Source organism: Euprymna scolopes, chromosome 2 (genome assembly GCF_053919585.1).
Source record: "Euprymna scolopes isolate OS-2025 chromosome 2, ASM5391958v1, whole genome shotgun sequence".
NCBI lineage: Eukaryota > Metazoa > Mollusca > Cephalopoda > Sepiida > Sepiolidae > Euprymna > Euprymna scolopes.
The window spans coordinates 146,124,735-146,149,120 of record NC_136483.1 but is presented as its reverse complement, the minus strand read 5'-3'; the positions used below and the strand labels follow the sequence as shown (position 1 = coordinate 146,149,120).

Genomic DNA, 24,386 nt, shown 5'->3' with positions numbered 1-24,386 from the left:
GCATATCAATCATTCTATGACTGAGAACATAGAAGTGCAAAAGAAAATTATAATTATGTATATAACTACTTCACAAGAGAGTATTAGGTATCTTTCGAAAGCAACAATTCATCCATGCATGGAGTATGGCTGCCACATCTGAGCTGGTACATTTAACACTAATCTCTCACTCTTAGACAAAATCTAAAAAAAGGAGTTTCAAATCTAATAGATCCTGCACTGTCGACCAAGCTGCAACCTTTTTTCATCACATCCCTCTGCCTGTTTTACAAGTACTTTAATGGCATATGCTTTGATGAACTCATGGCACTTGTGCCCCCTTGACGTACATACTCCTGACTAAGTCGAAAGCAGCAAAATCCCACCTCTTCACTGTTGAGATCCTTAAATGCTGGTCTTCAGACTGATAAACTTTGGAATTCCCTCCCAGTTTCTTGCTTCCCTAACTGTAATAACATGCAGAAGTTTAAATCTAATATGAACAGACATCTCGCTGCTCAACTCCTGCCTGTTGTTAGACATGATCCTAAACCCTAACCCTTACGTTCCAAGTGGCAATATGCCTTGTTTGGATTGGAAACAAATAAATAAAAATAAAATTAAATAAAATAAAAAATAACCAATAAAAGTCAGTAGAAAATGTAGAATTGGATTTTGTCGTTAACTCTACAATAGTATTCTATGTCTCAACAGAAGTACCAGTCAAGGATACGTCCTTGACAATCAGTTTGAGAGAAGGTGGGTGGTTGTAGTTTCTTACAGCTCTGTCAATCTGAAGTACCGTCCTGGGTACTCCTAGGAGGTTCACCCTCCTAAGCATTATCTTCTCTCTTTGTGAAGGGCTTGGTTTATAGCCAATTGCCTGAAGTGCTCCTACTAGAGAATGCCAATGGGGTTGCTCAAACATCGTTATTATTTTTTTTGCAAGGCCAGGGTGTGCTACCTCTTGTGTGCTGAGCTGCCATCACCACTTCCAGCCTTGTGCTACATTTTCTTGTGATAAGAGGGAGATACATACCTTCTATAATGGTGATAGTATATAGAGTGGATGTAGGTGTTAGAAAATTAGCAATGAAAATATGCAAGAAATAGACTTTATAAACATTCCCAATTTGTTGGTAATTGTTGACATGCAAAGTATGGTATCTCTTCTGTTCTTAGTTTAGTGAAGGAGAAATCCTACTAGACAGAAGCAATTTTCATATGTGTCTCAATCTAGAATATATGATGGACTCTCCTGTCGATTTCAACATATGAGCTTCCGCTACGACAACTAAGTTGCTTGGAAATCCACACAGATGATTTATTTATAGTGGTGAAGGCTTTGTGTAGAATCAACCACATTTTTTGGTATTACTGCTAACCTTTGTTGGTGCAGATGACTGCCACAGGACAGAGTATACAGTAGATAGCAGGTTTTTACATCAGAATTTCTTTCTCCTAGATGCATCTCCCCCAGTGAATTAATGCACCCCCAGATACCAACCTGGAAATTTCTATATTACATATAATACGGCAGAATCATGTTGACACACTAGTTCTCACCAGATCATTGAAGTTAAGCATATATATATATATATATATATATATATATATATATATATGGTGCAAAATTTTGTTGAAACTCACGTTTTCTTTTTTTATAACCTTCGTTTATTTCCTGGATTTTTTTCCATGTTTAATTAGTGGGAAGGCAATTTTACGATTTATGTGTCCATAAAAATATCCTGTCCCCACCAACTTCTTCAGATGTTTTTCCATTAGATTTTTACAACAAAAGGCATATTTTTAACATGCTGAACATTGTATTCGGGTAAAAAGATTTCCAAAGCCATGCTTCCTCACTTCCGCCATCCATATATATATATGGCATGATCATATTGACACATTGGTTTTCATTAACTTATTATAGTTAAGCAACACTGAACCTGGTCAGTACCAAATGGGTGAACATTTGAGAATACCAGGTGCTATATATAAGAGGACGTCTACACCTCCTTGCAAGAACTGCAAAAACATAACGTCATCTTTCCAAACCGGAATATATGTACGACTGGGAATGGCTTGTGAATTTGATATTCCTTAGATACTCCCTCCTTTGGGGAAAACCTGTTCAACCCAGCTAGGGTTAATGATGCTAATTAGCTGGTAATCCAGAGTACCCCTTTTTTGAGACCTGGTTATTCCCCCATCTTAAAAAAAACAAAACAAAGCAACCTGATGTTTAACTCCGCTCTCATGGGGAGGCAAGTAAATAGTAATAATGGTTGAATTTTTAATAACTGCCTCTTACGGCTGAAAGAGAGACAGAGTTTTAAGAAAATAAATAAAATAAAAAGACTTACCGAAAATGTTTGAATTAGTTCGAAATTTGAAATAGTTGGGTCCTTTCTCCAGCAGTTGACTTGGAGATTTCGTTAGGGTGCACGATGTTACTTGTAGAGCCATTTGGAGGAGTTCAATTTGCTCTAACGAAATTCACTTGTTTTTCTCATATGATTGAATCCATGATGGCCAAAAAAAGTTGAGTACAAAATGTTTGCATAATTTTGTGTTTGTCATGTGATCTCCAAGCGGAATTCTGGGAAATCAGTTGAAATAACTTAAAAGTCAAAGGAATTTAATACCCAAGATATGAATCCCTTGAATAATAAAGGAACGGAAAGAAATCGTAGATTACAGAGGAAAAAGGGAAACGTTACTGTAAATTTAGTAATCGTTGATAATTTTAAAAAGTGAGAAAAACAAAATGTATGAACTGTTCTCATTAAAAATAAAGACTCAGTATTTATGACAGAAGCAGTTTAAAAAGAACTGAACTTGATCATTAAATGTCGTGGAGGTGTGGCATGAAGATAAAAGGTTTTATATTTTTAGACATTCAAATTTAAATGTCAGTTATTTTTTTATAATTATTATTAATATAATAATAATGATCTTTTTTGTTTCTATTTTGCTTTTTATTTTTGAATATTTAAATTATTATTTTTTTTTAATGAAAAATAATTTAGTGCTTTCACAGAAAACAAAAATGAATTTCCAAATGAAAATTAGGGAACAAATATATTCTTATATCGTTTTAAAAATCTTTATACATATAATACTGATGACGTATTAATAAGTTGTTTTGGTTAATATATACAAACAAATTAAAGATTTTGTTTTTTAGTTGTTAGAAATAAATTATGGAATGTAAGGCAATTTTATGAAATTTAGTTTCCAAAATTTAGTTTCAATTAAAATTATTTATATGAAAACCGGATGTCTATATTTTTCACTGGGAAAATTATGAGAATTTTACCTTTAAAGGCTTGTTTATTTTATTTAAAACGAAATTTATTCATTAGGAATTTAATAGCAATTTTTTCCATATGTACAATAAAGAAAAACAAAATAGAGTCTGTTAAAATGTTTATTAATGCAGATTTTCTGCCCGTCTCTTGCTATATCTTGAGTATTCCTTTAATTATCTTAATGTTTTTTTAGAAAGAGTTCTTTTATCTTCTTTTTATCTATTTCTTTTACTATGCATAAAGTTTTTTGTGTGCTCAGCAGGTAATTATTTTCTTTGCACATGTATGTGGTTAAAATATTGACAATATGAAGATAATTACTTACAAGATAAGCTGACTGTTCGCTCTTTTAAGAAACTCTAAAAAAACATTTACTTTAGATTAAAAAAATAATAATTTTACTTTATGATCTAAAAGTTTGGAGTTTATAAATATTTTTTAAAAATTAGTTTTAGGTTTTTAATTCAATCTACTGTCATTTTATTATATTATTTTATTTATTTTACAAAGTAAAAAAAAAAGAAAAGTAAACTAACAACTAAAAGCCCCGGTTAATGATGACGGGTTGTAGCAAATTGGAAAATGTTCAGTGATGAAAGGTTTTATAAAATGGAATGAAATAATTCCGGTCCATTTTTTCGATCAACACTAGGAAATTCCAAGCCTGTTTTTCCGTTGGCTCTTTATTCCTTGCAGGATTTGTGCGTGTTTGTGCGATCAAGGAAATCTGCAAAAGAAAAGAAAGAAAATAGTTACATAATATAATGATCGTCATCATATCGTATGAATCCTAAGATTCTAATATTGGCATTGCTTTCCCCAATATTTTTCTAGTCGAAACTACTTCTAGAAAGATAATAGATACATAAGGGATAATCATTTAAACTTGTGCGATCAGCCTTGTAATGCCTACGATTTCATATTAATCATTTAATATCGATTATAAATGATTTTCTTTATAAAAGTAAAAGTACTTGATCAATTTACGTGATTTTAGGAATATTACTCTTCGTTTCTTAACGGTTACATACATCATAAAAATTTTCTTTGTTTTGTTTTTTGTTTTAAATCATGTAAACTGATCAAGTAATTTTATTTTTTAAATAAGAAAATCAAATTTCATAAGTATCCGAGGTGTGACCGTCTCGCCTGCTATGTTGAAAAAAAAAAAAAACAAAAACAAAAAAACAAAAAACAAAAGGGTATAACTCAGCAATAATACAGTTAGTAGATTTATGTTGTAATGCATACTTTGTTCTGTATTGTAATTTCCATTAATCGCTTAAAAATGATTTTCTTCATAAAAATAAAATTACTTTATCAATTTATGTGATTTTTGGAATATATCTTCGTTTCATCACGGGTATGTACGTTATATTTTTTTTTTTTTATATTCGTTTTTTTAATATAGGGCCAATTCTGGACAAGAACAATTATATATTTTCTCTGTGTGTCCTTTATTTCATTTCTCACTCATTATTTCAATTAACTCAGTATTCATAAATTTATATCGCATCGTGGCTTAATTTTATTTATCCACTACACACAATGCTTCAAGTAAACTACAACATTCTCTTTAAAAATATATTTTTCTTTGTCGTTCAAATCTTGATATCTTTTGATTAAAAATGGGAAATTGGGTGTTTTTTTTATGCTTCACTATTTTCGATCAGACCAGATTGCGCACTGACATGAGCATTCTTGTGACAGTTTTCTAAGTCTTACTACTTCCATGCTAGCTTATGACAGGTTGGAAGTGAATGCTTTGCTTTGGGACACTATCAGTAGAAGATTGCTTTAGAGGGTTAACAAACTCTTTGTGTTTGGTTTTTCACCAGTTTCCTTTTAGATCAATTGATTTCACTGTGGATAAGGAGCTCCATCTACTCCCTGTACAATAATCCTCTAGAATATCAGAAGGAGGCTAATAAGTAGTACACCTTGACTAGAAGTGACCTGGAACTGTGAAAAGCAGAGGGCATTTAGCCACGGCGACCATAAAGCAGGCCTGGTCACAGAAAAGTGATGTCATGCCTGAGGTACAAGCAAGCAAGATGTATAGAACAGTCAGACTGTTGATAATTAGGAGCTTTTTGCAAAAAGAATTTAAAAAAACCTTTTAAAAATGTATTGAAAATGAGAAAAATAAGAAAACACGATTTATACGAAAACTGAACTCATTCAATATTAATTAAAAATGTAAAAAAAAACGTAACGGAAAAAGTTATGTTGTTTCTATGTAAAAAGTAAATAGACATTTCATTGTTTCATGGATTTTAAAGACGAAAATTTGTTCATTATTTAGTTAAAAAATTGCATTTAAGGGAAACAGGAACTTGATTTGATTTGTATTGAAACTGAATGAAAAACATAAAAAAGAACAATATAAAAAACGAAAACAAGAATGATGTCTGTAAAATTACGAAATTACACATTTCAGAAAATAAAACACAGTCACTTTTGGATCAGTTTTATAAATCCTTCGGCAATTTCTTTAAGAAATGAAGCAGAAAATAACCATCCTTCATATTAGTCAGTTTTCTTAGCCGTTTGTACTTAATTCTCTGACGTTAGCTGGTCACATGACTTAAAGTAAAACAGCCTTCTATTTACGTTGGCTGTGGTTCAGCTCCATGAAGCATTATACATTACTTGCACACTTAATTAGATATATTCATTTGAAACGACTACTTGGTTGGAAAAGATAGAATGAAAATGTGTCAGTACATCTGTGATATTCAGACATCAGATATCTGTAGAGGATGAAATTTAACCCATCCAACTATCAGGTTGTCTTTTGTTAATATTATGTACATTGAATGTTGCCTGTATGCCACTGCTGGCAGGTCCAACCTAACAATGCGAACTGAAGTGTTAGAAAGAGATCGCATAACAAGGGAAGAGGTAAAAAACTATCAGGTCAAATATTTTCTTTTAATCAATAGCTCCAGTTTGATTATTTGGACTACTATTCTCATTTTGAGTATTATTTTCACAATGTTTTGAGCGATTTAACATCCAGCCTTATTCAGGTGCATCGTATCGAATCAAATTCAGTGGAAAGTTCTGGGGGTTGAAGGTTCAATCCTCAGTGTGGGTGATTTTCAAAATAGAATTGCAAATTACTTAGGACTCCTACCTAGCTATAGCTTACGGAATGAGAGCATACTACCCTTGTAGATGAAAGAAAAGGACTTGTTCAAAAATCTGTGCAGATTCCAGAGTTAGACAAGAGTTAGACCTGAAAAAGGTTGGAGGTTACATCGACTGAAATGTTGTAAAAATAACACCCAAGATAAAAACAGTAGACCAAATAATCCAAATTATTAATCCTCTCAAAAATTCAAAGACAAAAATAGATCCGGTTATTTTACAGTATAAAACTAAAAACAATATAATAATAATCATTTGGTTTGGGCATTTAAAAAGGTACTGCATGTTAAATTATCTCCCTTATACTGAAATACTAGCGGGGGTACCCGGCGTTGCCCGGGTGTTTGGAGGTGTGTGTGTGTGTGTGTGTGTGTAGGGGGGGGGGTAAAGTAAAGAATAAGCGAAGTAATAACCCTGTTTAAGTATTAAAAAAAAAAAAACATGTTAAACTTCTTAAAAAAAAAATTGGAAAAACCAAAACAAAAAAAAAAAACAGCGAACAAACGTAAATCTTGTTTGAAAAAGAAATTGGAAAAATAAAAAGCAAAAATAAGAAGAAAAAAAAAATGGCATAAATAACTCTTCAATTCGGTTAAGTCCATGGTTTGTTTCACCCAGTAGAAAGCATAGAATGAAAAAGAACGTTAAAATTCCATTTCAGTTTTTTTAAGCAACTACAAAACGAAATAAAATGGAAATGTTTTATATGTTTAGTTTATAAAAAAAAGAAATGGAAAGAATCATTTTTTTTTTAGTATAAAAATGCTGGAGAAAAAATGGTAATTAAGCAATATAAAAGTAAGCGTGGGATAAGAATTAATGTTTGTTGGAATGTCGCTATCGGTTAATTTCATGGTGCGTTTCACTCAATAGAAAGCATAAAATAGAAAGACATGGTAAAATTCCATTCCAAGTTTTTTAAGCAACTACGAAGTACAGAAAACCGAAACCGGCGTTCCTTCGTAAATGTCCCTTGTGAATGATTCTGCAAGTATTCAAAAAAAAAAAAATAAAAAATAACATGTTAAACTTCTTAAAAAAAACTGGAAAACCCCAAAAAACAGTGAACAAACGTAAATCTTTTTTGAAGAAGAAATTGGAAAAACAAAAAGCAAAAATAATAAGAAAAAAAATGGCATAAATAACTCTTCAATTTGGTTAAGTCCATGGTTCGTTTCATCCAGTAGAAAGCATAAAATGAAAAAGAACGTTAAAATTCCATTTCAGTTTTAGGTATAATAAGACTTAATAGATTTAACCTCAGCATATCATCAAATTAAGGTACACCCTGACGATGTGCCTAAAACAGCAGTCGTGACACCTTTTGGCTTGTTTGAGTTTAATTACATGCCATTTGGGTTAAAGAATGCTGCGGCTACATTTCAGCGTTTTATGGACAAGATATTTTTGAAGTTAGACTGCGTATTTATATACCTAGATGACATATTAGTCTTTAGCGATAGCAAACAACAACACAAGGAAGACTTAGATAGAGTATTTAGAATCCTTAGCGATAACAATTTAAAGATTTCCTTAGATAAGTGTGTATTTGGAGTACCAGAGTTAGACTTTTTAGACTTCCACATAAACAAAGAAGGTTTATTGCCTACTTCAAGGAAAAATAAAGAGTTGGAAAATTTTCCAGTTCCTAAGGATTCAAAAAGCTTACGCAGATTTCTGGGGATGATAGGTTTTTACCGTAAGTTAGTCCCTAATTATGCATCCATAGTTTTACCGTTAACTGAACGAATGAGGTTGGATCCGGAAGCAAAGACCGAGCTTAATGAGGAAGAAACTCACGCTTTCAAAGCAATAGTAAGCAAGTTGTCTGAATTAACGGTGTTAGCTCATCCACAGTCTTCCACTACGGAGTACCACCTAGTCACGGATGCTAGCCAATTTGCTGCGGGTGCTGCATTGCACCAGTTGGTAGATAAGAAACCAGTACCTATAGGTTTCTTTTCCAAAAAATTTTCCCAAGCCCAAACTAAGTATTCCACGTTTGACAGAGAGCTACTGGCAGCTTATTTTTCAGTGATACATTTCCGCCACCTCATAGAAGGTCGCCATGTGACATTATTCACTGATCATGAGCCTCTGTGCGGAGCATATTACAGTCAGACACCGGCAAAGACAGATCGACAACAATGACACTTGTCAGTACTTGCTGAATATATTGCTGACGTGGAGTATATTAAAGGAGCTGAGAATATAGTTGCAGACTGTATGTCCCGGCCTGCATTAGCTGTGCAGATAGATGCATGCGATTTGGCTGAAATAGCAGAGCAACAAAGAGGTGATGACGAGATAAAGTCATACACTGATTTAAAAGAATATTGTGTGTCGAAGGAAATCAGCTCAGTCCTGTGCAATATTTCGACGAAGTATCTCAGACCGTTTATCCCAAAAGAACTTTGTCAGGCTATTTTCAACAGTTTACATAGCTTAGCGCATCCTGGTACGGGAGCGTCTATTAAACTGGTTAAGTCCAGATACTTTTGGCCCAGCTTAGATAGAACAATTAAGCAATTCTGTGCAGAATGCGTAGAGTGTCAGCAAGCAAAAGTTCACAGACACACAAAGTCTGTGGTCCAAGAATTCGAGTTACCATCTGCACGTTTCCAGACGGTACATATTGATATTGTTGGGCCCTTGCCCTTAACGCGCAATGAGTCTGACCCTTACCTAAGCCCTTACAAATACTTGCTTACCTGCATCGACTGTGCAACTTGCTGGATTGAAGTACAGCCTATGACTGAAATAACTGCACAGTCGGTAGCAGAGGCATTTATCAATGCATGGATATCCAGATTTGGAGTCCCACTGCATGTGGTAACTGACAGAGGTAGTCAGTTTGAGAGCGAGTTGTTCCAGGAATTAGCCAAGGAAGTAGGTTTTTACCGATTGAGGACAACTTTGTATCACCCTCAAAGTAATGGGATGATCGAAAGAGAACACCGTACTCTTAAAGCAGCTATAATAGCTCGCAAAGAATCATGGATGAAAGCCATACCGGTGATTCTACTAGGTATACGTAGCACCCCTAACGAATCAGGTTTTCCCCCTTTTACATCTGTTACTGGAGCTCCGATATTGATTCCTCAGCAGTTAATACACAAACGGAGAGCAGGAGAGACTCCAGTTAATAATAAGTACATACGTAATTTGTGTGAATGGATGTCCCAAATTGATGTACTCGACAATGGAAAAGGACATATCGACGACAATTCAAAAACTTTCATACCAAAAACCTTACGGTCCTGTGAAAAAGTATGGCTCAGGGTCGATCGAGTTAGAAAACCGTTAGAAGCACTTACTCAGGACCTTATAAAGTCTTGACTCAATCAGACAAGCATTTCCAAATCGACATGAACAACGGTACTCACACACACGTATCGATAGATAGATTAAAACCGTATATAGAACCAACTATTAGTAATAAAATTAGACAGACGGAAAAGTCACAGACAGATAAAGTTAATACTAGTGATAAGATTATTAGGACAGACGATACCGACAAAGTCGAAGATGGAATTGCTACTGACACATATAAGTCTAGAGCAGGAAGGAAGGTGACATGGAAGAAGAAAAACGAATACTTTTATTTTTAAACAAAGAACAGATTTAATAATTGGGTATAAGTTACTTAACTCCGTTAATTGGAGGGGGACTCTTGTAGCGAGCTGCTACTACTACAAGACTAGGCTGTATTCTCACCTTAGTTCTCTCTTTCTCCCTACTCTTTTCTCTTTTCCTTCCTTTCTTCTTATACGTCATCAGAGGTTCCAGCCAATGAAAAGTGAGAACGGTTTATATGGGACATTCGAGTGAAGGAAACGTCCTTACTTCCACGGCGACTAGAGACAGAACACACGCCTCACTCCTCAGCTCCCGTTAGGTAGCCAAGAGGAGCATTGAACATTAATACAGACTTTACAAAATGCACTGTCTTTCTTTGTAACCTGAGTTTAGGGAAAACACCCATATATATTGGATATATAAAACCTCATGAATTCATAACAAAGTCGCGTTACACGTCCTCATTTTTATAAGAAGACAATGTCTTCTTTTACCAGTATTTCTTTCTATTTCAGCGCTCCAGTTCTCCCTGTTATCGGAGGCGCCCCGAAGTGGGAGCCTACCGAAATGTAACCTCTAATTAGTACCCCTGTTAATGTATGGTAATAATACCATAAAATAATTGTTTTAGAAATAAATAAATACACGTATGATAAAAAAAAAAAAAGATCTATGAGATAAATACGAAGAAAGTGAAAAAACTTTTTTTGCGCATTTCAGGGAGTAACCATTAAAAGAAAACTGTTTATGCAACGTTTTTTAATTTAAAATAAAAGTAAAATAGTCCACTATAAATCAGCGATCGAATTCTTACTTAAATGACTTTAACTCTTAAAAATGCGTTTACATTTAATTATTTTTATACTATTATTAAGTACTTTTGAAATTATTGTAAAAGAATTTAATTTCTTAAATTCTATCTTAACTTAAAAAATTTAATTCTAAAAATACTATTGATTATTAAATACTTAGTTATAAAATTGTTTTCCAATTCTTTTTCAACAATTTCAATTTTTAAATTTTATCAATATTTCATAGTAATGACGTCAATATTTCTCTATCCAATCAAATTGCATTCTTTCAACCGGTGTCAAGCGACTGCTGTTCCTTTTTTATCTTCCTAATTTCCATTTACTAAAAGTGCAAGAGGGCCTAAAATCTTTAATCTTTGTGCAGTATAGTGATTTTTCAAACAAATGCATTTCATGTAAAAACACTTTTACATACTTTCATGCCATATCGAAATTAGTATAAAATCCAAAAATTCTGAAAAATAATCCAGTAGAAGATGTACAAGATTTATTTTTTGGAAAAAATTATAGAAACTAGCAGTCGGACGTTTTGTAGTTTTTTCTATGACGGATTTCAAGGAAAGCAAGGGAGATAAATCAGCTTGTCATAACTAACAAAATTTTAAGAACTCTCCAACTTTAATATTTTAAAACTTGATTCGATAAATTTTACTTACAATTGTAATTATTTTCCTACTGGATCATTTTTCGTAGTTTTTAGAATTTATACTAATTTTGGCATGACGCATAACTGAAATGCATTTATTTAAAAATCTGATATATTGCACAAACATCAAATCTTCTTTTGTTTCTTTTGAAATATCTTTTCATCTTCCATATAAATTCAACAAACTAAAACAAAAAAAACATTGCTGAGAACCAAAATCTCCGCCCCCCCCTCATATTTTATTGCTTTGTGAAATTTTAAATTCCCTCCTTACTTGTGAATCTAAAAAAATTCTGGATACCTAGGATGCTATAGAATCCATTTTTTTCATTTTCTCTTTTCATCATTAGCATGCAAATTCCTTTTGCAAGACCAGAAGCATTGTGTAGTCTGGAATCGCTTAAATCTCTTTTACATCCTTGATATAAATTCAGTAAATTAAAAGAAAAAAAAATAATTGCCTGGCTCGGAATCAAAATCTCTTCCTCTTCCTTTCATATTTCATTCTCAAAATATGAAATCTTAAGTGTTTTCCAAAATTAAAAGACTTTTGGCATGATATGAAATATCTTTCATTTTTTCTTTTAACCACTAAATTCCATAATTTACAAAAGAGAAGTGAGAATTGCTTAAACCAGGTGTAACATTTTCAATAAAAAAATAAAGTTCTTTATACAAGATTTTTGCGCTCTCTTTTATAAAACTTTTGCGTTTAATTCATTCAATCTTTTTGTACTTCATGTTTTTTAATAGTCAGCTAGAAGCTTAAATATCCACCTATAATATAAATCTCACCTGTCTGTTTAAAATGTATGTATGTTTGTATGTCTGCCTAAAACTTTCGACAGAGGCAATGGATTTACACAATTGGTATCTTTTTGAAGCTCGACCCTTCAGAGGATAAATATCTAAAAATTGGCCAAAAACATTCCTTCACCCTAAACTGGGCAATTTTCTACAGGGAGGGGTCGCTTTTTTCGAAAGTCATCGCCTCTTTTCAATTGTCTAACCTTAATTTTAACCTACGTCACTTCCGGTTTGACAATGAGCGCAACAGCAAAGATGTCACTTTTTTTTCACATTCTTTTCCTCCTTCATGCCTGCCCACTACCACTATTTTTTTTTTTTTTTTTGCTCAACACACACCTTCAAACACCTGGGCAATGCTGGGCACTCAGGCTAGTTATATATATAAGTCTGAATTACCTTTTTTCTTCTTTTCCTCTTCATTACTGACTAACTTTGCCACTTCTCTTCATCACCATTTTTGCTTCTTTTATGCAAAAGTAATACACAAGACGTTCACCGAGTTTTCTTTGCGGTTTTATTTGGAGAGAATCAACCCAAGAGAGAGAGAGAGAGAGAGAGAGAGAGAGAGAGAGAGAGGGAGATTAATATTATCTTAACTGATTGTTTACTTAACTTTCTAACTTCCTGAAATGAATGACGCAGATGGACAGACATCAAAGTAACATTAACCTTAGATTACAAAGTTCCTACATTGGTCATGGGGCTCATTCGCATGGTTTCCACTGAGAGACTGAGCTGAAAACCTTGGTTTTCTTTTGTTGGAAAAGCACGACGACATTCATCATTATTTGACCCCTGTTTTGTTTATGTCACTTGACCTCTTTCCCCTGCCTCAAATTTACATCACTCGTCTCTGGAAACGATTCTGTTTGCAGAATAAGGTTATCCTGACATTCACCAAATGTGACTTAATCGTTACTGATGTAGAGTCCCTAATGTGCAACACAAGTTCTTCTTTAAACATCTTGCCCAAAATAAAAGCAATAACATTTTTCACACAAAATTATCTCAAAAAAAAAAAAAAATTAATAGTCACATAATCTGTGCCATCAACTATTTTCATCATATTCCTTTTAACATCTGTTTTACATACTGGCATGTGTTGGACGACTTTAGGAAATTGACTTCAAAAGTAACTTATCTCTAGGCATGCCTTTATTCCTAAGGTTCATTTTTGTCACTTCCTGCAATGTTTTCCTTGGCATTCCCTTGTAAACCAATACTGCTACTTCAACTGTTCTACATCTACTAAGCAAAGAACTCTCATCCATTCTATCAATGTGACCATACCATCAAAGTCTACTCTTCTTCAACCATCCCAATATTTCCTCCTGTATCAGAAAACACGCTATGTGATATACAAATATCTGTACATGATGTTGGCAAGCTAATCAAAAACCTTGATTCCAGTAAAGCAACTGACCCTGACGGTATTCCAATTATAGTACTTAAAAAACTTAAACCAGAACTAGTGCCCATACTTACAAAACTGTTTAAACGTTGTCTTAAGGAGAATTGCTTCCCATCACCCTGGAAAATCTCATCAGAATACCTTGTATTTAAGAATTCAGGTGATCGCTTATCCCCCTCTCAGTACAGGCCAATAAGTCTCCTGTGCGTCATAAGTTGCTGGAATCTGTATTAAATAGAGAAGTAATCAACCATCTCAGCAAAAATAACTTTCTTAGTGACACATAATATGGTTTCTGTTCTGCTAGATCTACAGCAGATGTGCTTACAGTTATATCTCATAGGATTAGCGAATCTCTCAACGGAGGCAACCTTTCTAGGGCAATTGCTCTTGACATATCAAAGGCCTTTGATAGGGTTATGGCATAAACGTTTACTTCACAAGATCTCCAGCTATGGTATAGCTGGAAATGTCTTCTCAATTATTAAATCATTTCTCTCTAATAGGTTCATAAGAGTAGTAGTTGATGGGCAAAAATCATAAGCTCACAGTATTAATGCTGGAGTCCCTCAGGGGTTCATCCTGGGTCCAACTCTTTTCCTGATCTACATTAATGATCTTCCAAATCACATCCTTACATCATTCGTAGACATTTATGCTGATGACACTACCATTTATGGTAGAACATCTAAGACCGTAAATGACCAAGTTCTCTCTGATTCTCTCTCCTCTGATATTGAGCACGTGGTACAATGGAGAAAGGAGTAGCTGGTTACTTTTAATACATCTAAAACCAAGCTTTTATCTTTACATCATCAACGTTCCGATCCCCATCTGGCATCAATTAAAATGAATGGCTCTTTCTTGGGGAGGCCTCATGTTTTGACAAGCTTCTGTGCTTGACCTTTACTCCTGATCTTAAATGGAACATGTACATCAAATCTGTTGCCAAGGCCCCTGGAAAAATGGTTGGATCCTTCTATTGATCCAGTAGATATCTCACTGCTATCTATATAAGAGCCAAGTACGTCCAAGGATGGAATACTGTTACCACATCTGGGCTAGAGCTGCTAGAAAGGACTTGTCCTGCCTTGATAGAGTTCAAAATAGACTTCGTAGCCTCGTAGGAGATGTCGTTTTCTCTACCCTGCAACCTCTATCTCACAGAAGAGATGTTGCGAGTTTGTCTCTGCTTTATTGTTATTTTCATGACAAATGCTCGACTGAGCTTCAATCTATGGTCTCCCCTCGCCAAACTTTCACAAGAAACACTCGTCTAGCTGAAAATACTATCAATAATTTCCCCCACTCTTTATCTGTGCCTAAATCTAAATGTAGATTCCATGAACAAAGCTTCTTTCTTAGAACTGCACGCCTGTGGAATTGTCTTCCGTTTTCCTGCTTTCCAGCTGACTACAATATGGCTGTCTTCAAGTCCAAATTAAACAAGTTCTTGATAAGCCCACTTAAGTTAACATATTTACCAAATTTCCATTACTAACGATTACTATATTGTCCAATTAACTACTGTACACTCTTGACCCTTATCCTCGAGTGGTCTATGGCCTTGATAAGTGGTTATGCCTATGTAAAAAAAAAAAAAAATCTCCCTACACTGTGCAGATTTGATCTTCCTTTAAGCTCACTAAGCTTGTCTTTAAGATTCATATTGCACATTCCTTGTATCATGCTTATATAATTTCTGTTCATGCAACGCATGTCCTCAACTCTCACTGATTAGGTTTCACTTCCATAGGTCATAACAGTGTATACATATGCTTGCTAGACTCTTCCGCTGGTCAACACTAATAATACACTGCTGGTTAGTAAAGGCAGAAGCCCCCCCCCTTCCCAGCCGATCTTACTCAACCCACTTCTAATTCTTGCAATCACATTAGCACCTGCTCAATCCTGTGTTCCAATGATATCACCAAGGAAACAAAACTGAACAACCTCAGAAGATTCAATATCCAGATATATTTTCTCCATTTCTGACTTCTCATCCATCCATTCTTCGGGATGAGGATGCTGGCCCCACGTCCAACCTTCCCAGAAGGCACATCCCAAATGATCATCCATCTGGTACTGGCCAGGTTCAACGTTGCTTAACTTCAGTGATCTGACAAAAATCAGTGTGTCAACGTGATTGTGCCGTACAGTATCTTATATGTTCCATGCCAAATCTTAAAATTCTTCAAGATAGTTCCAAGAGCATCGTGATGGTATCCATTAAGCCTCCAGAGACAATGGATACCCTCTGCAAGGGCTGCTGTGCATATAATTGCGAAGTAAGGGTTGTGCAATGTCCGACCACATCTCTCACAAATTGGCATTGCCTGATTCTAGTTGTGAGGAGAAGTCCAGGATGACTGGAAACAATGACGAGATAAGCAGAGAGCACATACAACACCTGGTATTCCCAAGCTTCTGTACGATCTCAATAACCTCGCCATCCAAATATACTTTCTCCGTATCTGAGTTCTCATCTGACTACGTCATCTTACATTTCTTAAACACAACCTACCAGTAATTCCGTTGCATTTCTTTTCTACCCAATGCTTACAAGTACAACAAAAGATTGAATTGCACTCGAATTCCTTTCCGCAAACTGAGCAGAGGAACTTTCCAATACTACAATCACTGATCATTAAATTCATTATTAAAGATCATCGTTTCCTATAAACAGAACGCCCAGCCAAACACAAATCATTTTCTGATCTTGTCATTAAAGAGTCGTCAGTTTCACTGCAAGAATGTCTTGCCTTCTTTTGACACATATTTTCATCCACTTCAACATCTAAACCCAGAATCCAAATCAGCTTTTAAAAAGACTTTGTTAAATGTGATATCAAGACATCTTTGTACTATACCGGAAATCTGATTATCCAATGGATCTTGATCAAAATTGGAATAAGGATTCTAGACATAAGGTTTAGCATTATTATATGTTAATTTTTGTAAAGGGACATAAAAATGGTGCAAAACTGCTCTGTTTGGAATACTGATTTTATCACTCCTGGGATGGCTATTCTTCTCTTATATATATATATATATATATATATATATATGTAAATGCATCATCCCAGCTTCCTGTTGTTGAATACTCTGGCTGACAACTATGAAAGCCCGTCAAAAGTAACATTCATAATTTCCTTTCAGTTATATAGTACTTGCCGGTGGCCTGGAGGATATGACGTTAGCTTGCTAAGCTAAAAGTGCTATTGTAGACTGGATTTGAATCTCCTGACCAGCAGTAATTATCACTTCCTACACTGATGATTGCATAAGCATGAAACACTAGTGTCTAGATGTAAAAAAATGTTAATATTTATTTTTAAAGTGTGTGTGTGGGGGGGGGGCTGGCTACTTATTGGATAAAAAAATGGTCACTGATCCAGAGTCGGGAGTTTGTATCTCCTAACTCGCATGATAGTATAGCTGCACATACAAACAGCATGAGTTAGTTACCTAACTTCCTTGAGGAAAAAAATTACATACTATGTACACAAGTCTGCAGTTAGAGAAAGACATGATGAGTAAGAAAATAAATAAACTGAAAACTGGTTTCACCTGAATAAACGATTGTAAATAAATAAATACATAACACATTTCCAAAATGTGTTAAGTTGACTATTTACTTCACTGTTTGAAGAGGAAAACAAAATAGAATTGCTTTGTTCATTACAAATTATATGTACACGATAATTTTCTAGGAAGATTAGGTTTGGCACGAATGATATGAAAATCAGAGTTGTGTTTTCCGTGATATAAGCGTTGTTCGAATTTTAAAATAAAATACATATAACGCAGACTCTATAGTAACTTTTTCTTCCATTTACCGCCATGGCGAGAAAAAAGAAAAATGTATAAAATTCAGAAGATGGCGTATATCACCGAAATATTAATTTCAAACAAATAAATATTTGTTTATTTTACATAATATTGCATTATAATTTGGCTTATAAACGTATTTCTTATGTATTTTATTTCAAAATTTAAACAATGCTTACATTACAGAAAACAACTCTGACTTTCATATCAAGCTTACCAAGTGTAATCTTCCAGCATTAAAAAATATTACTGCAGACGAACAACGCATGGATTCTATACTAACTTTTTCTTACACCCACCACCATGGTGAAGAAAAAAAAAATGTATAAAATTCTGGAGATAGTATAAATCACCAAAATATAATTTTTAAATAAATAAATATTTGTTTATTTTACATAATATTGTGTTGTAATTTAGCTTATAAACATATTTTATATGTATTCTATTTTATATGTGATAACAAAAGGATGCAAAAATCCGACAATATGAATTTAAAATGCTGTCAAGAGGTTGACCCGAAACAGTGCATTTTCTCTCCTGATGACCTGACATTATCTAGAAACCAAAGTATAAGACCCCACATTTAAAAACAGCGTACACCTAATTTATGAATGGAATAACTACAAAAAGAAGCTGACAAAACGATCTATATTTCTATCCTGAATACATGACGCTAACTGGAAGCTGAAGGGATATACTTCACATTTGAAAACAGTCGTTTAAATAAAACCCACTGAACAGGCGAATCATCGAGCATTTTGTTTCTTCCTTTCCATTTTTAATTCATACTAGCAAGGATGCCCGACGTTGCTCGGTTATAAAATACGCTTAAATATGATATTCTAATTTACGCAGATTTCATATTATTATTATAGAGTCAATTATTTCATATTATATTGTACCCAAAATTTAATCATGATTCCAAAAGTAAAAAAAGGATTGGAGTACCATCAGTTAGAATCAAAACCGAAACCAAGACATAACTAAATACAGTGTCATGATTGAAATTATGTCTACAAGTTAAGCAAAGACTGGAGTTTATGTGTACTTAATATGGTTGAACCACGAAAAAAAGTGAATTTTATTACAGATATTTCATATTATTTTATACCCAATACATAGTCATGATTTCAAAAGTAAAATAATATATCTGATTTGAGTGCCATACAAGCTAGTTTCCATAGCAACAATGTTTTTGATAGGCAAGATGCAAGCAAGGATGGTCGGACGGTATACAGAGTTTTATACACACACACACACACACACACACTTGTAATGAATAAAGCAATTCTATTGCATCTTATCTATCACAAATTGGCAACACACACACACAATACCTACAGGTGAGAACTTGAATACCTACTGGTAGGAACTTGAATGCCGACTACACACTATCCTGGAGTGTCTAACGTCTCTCTGTACAGGGGTTTGTCAGAACAACCTGGCATGAGGATACTTTTCCCTAGAAGTAAACGCTGACTAAATATTCAAACTCATATAGTATTCACTGCCCAAATAAGATCTCCTCACTATGGCTAACTTACATTAGCTTTTACGAGGAATGGTTCACCTTCTCCAAGTGATGTTATCTCAAGTAACAGCACGAAGCTGGATACTCCACCAGATTTGATAAATCCTTGTCCTGGAATCCGGTAAAATGAAGAGACCAAAATAAAAGATATACTTCAACATATGAAAATGGTTAATTGGGGAGAGGGAAAATTCTTCTCAATTTCTTTACTAACTCTGTTTGAGAGATAAAGAACTTAAATGGAACATTTGAATATCTATGTATCTCATATAGACTTCAAGTGTTAGCCCCAGGTTGTGGGCCCCTTGATTTCTGAGAACTTCGACTGAAGTAAAAAAAAAAAAAAAAAAAAAAAAAAAAAAATTGGAACAAGCCTGAAAGAACTGCGCTCATTATCGATGCCACAGTCCCAAATGATTTTGGCCTTAACAGAGCTGAACAGGAAAAGATAAAATATCAGGACCTAAAAAATTATCTAAAAACGACATAGGCTCTGAAAGAAATAAACATTATATTGGTTATGATAGGAGCAACTGGCTTAAAAAAAAAAGAATCTTCTGAAATACTTAGAAGCGATCCCTGGGAGACCAAGCTGTAAAGAAATACAGATAGCAGCCATAAAGAGAACAGCATCTATTCTTAAAAGAGCCCTCGGATATAAATTTAAATCATAACAGAATCAAGTGTTAGCTCCAGGAGGAAGCCCCTTGATCTCTTAGAACTTACTGAAGTAAAATAAATAAAAACATATTTATTTAAAAACCATGTTACATAGTTTCATTGATGCGGATTGACCTTGTACGATTTAAAAGGTTGTTAAAAATTCATTGAAATCATCAGCAACTCACAAAATAAAAACAAATCAAAGAATGGAGTTCAAAATGAATTTGCTTTCATGGTGCAGACGAGAGTTTGATAGATGCAGATTTTAGTACCAAGTTTGATTTTGAGTCTGGACCTAAGACGGCAAAAGGTGAGATGAGCATTGCTGATACAGTTGTCGATACCCTCCTCTCCTTGACCTGTTGTGGTGATAGAGCCAAGGTATCTGAATTAATCAACCTCTTCAAGGATTTCCCTATTGAGGCAATTGGTTGTTTTTCAGTAGAGAGGAAACTGGCAATGAGGAACTTAGTTTTTTGAGTATTGATCTTCATGCTGATCATAGAAGCATAAAACTGCATCTCATTTATTGCAGATTGGATGTCAGTGAAAGTTTCACTCAGTATGGCAATATCGTCTGTGCAGTCAAAATCTGACAGTTGAAAATCATAACACACAGTGACACCAGTAAAGTTTGCCAAAGCTCTGGAGTAATCCAATTGATATCATGGTTGAAAAGAGTCGGTGAAAAGATACATCCCTGACAGACCCAAGAGTGAATGTCGAAAAATTGATATTTCTGACCATATGTATTATCTCTTGTGCAAGTGGAGAGGTAGTATGTTTTAAGCAGACTGAGCAGTTTGGGTGGAACACCGTCTACCTGCAAAAATCTGTCAAAGAGCTCTACAGTTGATTGAATCAATCAATCAGCAAAGTCACTAAAACAGATAAGAGGTTTTTTTTTTGTTTTTTGGTAGCAAAATCAATGCTCAAGTATGCTACGGAGAGTGAATATCTACTTAGGGTATAATGGGTCAGGACGAAATTCGTATTGGTTCGACCTGGCCCACATATCCCGCTGAAATTGAAATCGCTTCACCAAAACCGTAGTGAAGATTTTAGCGGCAATATCAATAATAGTACTTGCTGCAGTAGCGTTTGTCTCCTTTCTTGAAAGGGGAGATGAACAGCATTGCTCCAGTCCTAGGGAAGGTTTTCAGATTCGTGGGAAATAATCTGGTGATGGAACCGAATTGAGGTTTCAGGAAAATGATTATAGATCTCAGCTGGAAGGTCATCTTTGGTCGCCTTGTTGGTTTTGAACTTTTTGATTGTTTTAATAATTTCGGCAATGGATGGAAGAGTAGTGACATGATCATAAACATTAACTGAGACATTTGAGACTAAGTTAGATTCGGGTTGGTGGTTTGAATGGTTAAGAAATGCCGCAAAGTGATCGTTCCACCATTAAGTCCATCATCAAGATCAGTTATGGACTCCCCTTGCTGACTGAGGATTTTAACAACTTTTAAAATGGTCAAAGGTCAGTACACATTCACACATGTAATATATAGTATTTTATTCAGGTAAAAATGCACTTTCATAAATAATTGAATTCATTCAAAACGTATCGCAAAAAACAAAAACAAATAACATCTATCTATCTATATAAACTGGGAGAGAAACCCAGCAGAGTGCCCAGTCATTAACAAAAATTAAAAATTAAGAGCGCAATAGTTATTTGTTTATGTATTACAGACGATCAAAACAACATTGGCATCGTCGGTTTCAAATCCAAACAAAGAGGACCTTTAGTTGGTCTCCTATGTGGAACTAATCAGCCTCTGTATCTGTCTGTCTCACAACATAAATTAAGTCCTCTTGTTAGGATTTTAAACTGATGGTACTGATGTTGTTCTGATCTTCTGTGACATTCACACATATATATAGACACACACAATACTATAAGAAATATGTTTCTATTCATATCCACATACACGTGTTTCATCCTTTTCGGAGAATCATCAGTGTGGAGGATCATTGTTCTGCTGGTCACACGATTTAAAACTCAAATCCAAGTCAACATTTTACCATGCAGCCAACACAACAACCACAGTAAAAGGAAGAGAAATAAGGTTTATTTATGTCTATATAAATAAATATATCTTTGAATAAACAGTGTTCAATGAACCGTCAGGGCGGAACTTAGCATTATGTATTAAATTTGATAAGCTAATTACAATTTTAAGGAGCAATAAAAAATATTATTTTTCAAATTCTTATTCACATACTCATATGTTTATAATTATCCACTGACACATGTTCCGTTGTCATATGGCTCATCAGTGTGGCTGAACTTAGAGCTCCAGATTGAAACCTAAATTCCTACCACTGATCCAATCTTCACTGAGACCAATAGTCTGAAGATTCCAAAGAAGATGAATAACCAGTCCTCGTCTCAAAAATTCAGAAATGTTAATGTGAGGCCCTCAGATGAAGAGCGATATATACACTTTTTTTATTGAAAAAATAAATTAATAAATAATACATTTCTGAATTTTTGAGATGAGGGTTGGTAATTCGTCTTATTTGGATTCTTCAGACTACGGTTCTCGTCTTTAGTGTAATTTTTACAATGTTTTTACTTCAAGAGAGTAGCATGCTCTCGTTCCATCAGCCATGACTGGATAGAGGTCCTATATAATTCGCAATTGTATTTTTCGGTCCCCACACTGAGAACTGAACCATCAACCTTCAGGAGAATATCATTTTTACGATTGTTTTTTTCCAAGTACTCTAACCACAGCGCCACAGGCCCTTGCAAGTTTGGCAATATACATCTAAAGAAGGTCGGAGGTTACATCGGCCGAAACATTGTGAAAATCACACTCAAGATGAGAACAGTAGTCCGAAGATTCCAAATAATATAAATAAATAGTAAACAAGTATATGACATTTATATATTAAAAAAAAAAAGGTCATACATTCTGTACATATGCGAGTAAGGCTTAGTAGTAAAGTATGAAAATATTTTTATGATATGTAAGCTATATGAAAGCATTCATGTTTCATTTTCAGAAGAAATCATCAGGTTAACTATAATTGCGGTTAGAATCAATTTTTTTAAATTTAATTTTTTTCTTAATCACCCCCCCCCCCCCAAAAAAAAAAAACAAGGCATATTGCCACTTGGACGTAAGCGACTAATATTTGGGACTATGTAAGAAGATAAGCAAAATACTTCTTCACATTACATTTAATCTCCTGCATGTTAGTACAGTCATGGAAGCAGGTAGGGAAGTCCAAAGTCAAACAGTCTGAGGGGAAAAGCTATTAGAATAGAAGGCTTTCCAACATGTAGGGACCTCTTAATTGAAGGGGTGGGATTTTGAATAGTAACGGATGCCCCAGCCCAGATGTGGCAACAATATTCCATGCAAGATTGACTGTTCAGTCTAAATCTATTTAGGCATAACTTCGAAATTCTGATTTATATATATATATATATATATATATATATATATATATATATATATATATATATATATATATATATATATATATTTAAAGTGATGATTGTGTAGTTCCAACGAGAGAAAAAATATATATTTAAAAGAGTGTAGCCATCAACAATTGTGGAATTTAGGAAAACTCGTCCCGGGAAAACTCGACCCCGGAAAACTCGTCCCCTTTCGCTAGGTAGGAAAACTGGTCCCTTATTGAATAAATATCGATTGAAAACACATTTTATGATCGTTCTTGAAGGAGATATTGTTTTTTTAAAATAAACTATAGCCCCCATAATATTTAAAAAAAATATTTTTACTTGTTTAATGTTTTTTTTTTTTTTTTTTAAATAAAATCGATTTTCTAAGTGTCCGTTTTCTACCTAACTGGCTAAGTTCTTAGTGGTTTCACTTATTTTAAAGCGTTTATTATGTTCATAAACTAGACCGCATATTTTTTTTTATATTAATATAAAAAGAATTTACTTATTTGCTGTTGTTTATAAAAGGGTAAAATCGATTTTTCTACCTCGCCGAATATGTTATTTAATTTATTTGGAATCGTTTATTTGGTAAAGAAAAAAAAACACAGAAAACAAACAAAAAACATGTCGAGTGTTACGTGAGAACGAGAAATAATGTCAGGTATATCACATCTTAGGGGTCTTGATAATCGCTAAAAAATAAAAAATTAAAGAAATTACTGAGGGAGATTTGGTTTTAAAAAGAAAATAATAAATTTTAATATTTTTTAAAATATAATTTAGAGAGGGGGGAGTAAAAACTATATCTCCCTCCGAAAAACAACCAACAAAAAATGAAATTAAAAAGATTCTTGAGCGGAGTTTTCAATAAAATTAATAAATTTATTTAGTGATTACTTATTCTCTTAATGATTGATTTTAGTATTTTGAAGTAAAAATTAAAAAAATTAAAAATAAGTTAACGAGAGAAATGGCACATGGCATCTCTCGCGCCAAAAAAATATTTCGCTTTTAATTTATTAGTTAATTTTTGCAAAATTTGACAGGACGACAATAAATGTTGATAATTGATAAAATTATAATTTTAAATAACGGCTAAGTGCATTTGGTATGAGAGAAAACAAAAACATAACAACAACAAAAAAACTATCATAATTAAAAAACCAAAACAAAAAAGTAACGAAGAATCGAAATCTAATTTTTTGTTTTTGTTTTTTATTATTG

At 33.9% G+C, this 24,386-nt stretch overlaps 1 protein-coding gene across 5 annotated transcripts in view; it reads right to left on the bottom strand.

Annotated features, from left to right (window-relative positions):
* The window catches only part of LOC145297068 (protein FAM110B-like), a 202,555-nt gene that overhangs the window by 122,883 nt on the left and 55,286 nt on the right, over positions 1-24,386 (bottom strand). For all 5 annotated transcript variants that reach the window (XM_080143312.1, XM_080143318.1, XM_080143316.1 and 2 more), the window contains exon 2: positions 2,346-4,020. In XM_080143312.1, coding sequence (XP_079999438.1) covers positions 2,346-2,448 — 103 coding nt within the window. In that variant the 5' untranslated portion in view covers positions 2,449-4,020. The remainder of the gene's footprint in view (positions 1-2,345; positions 4,021-24,386) is intronic.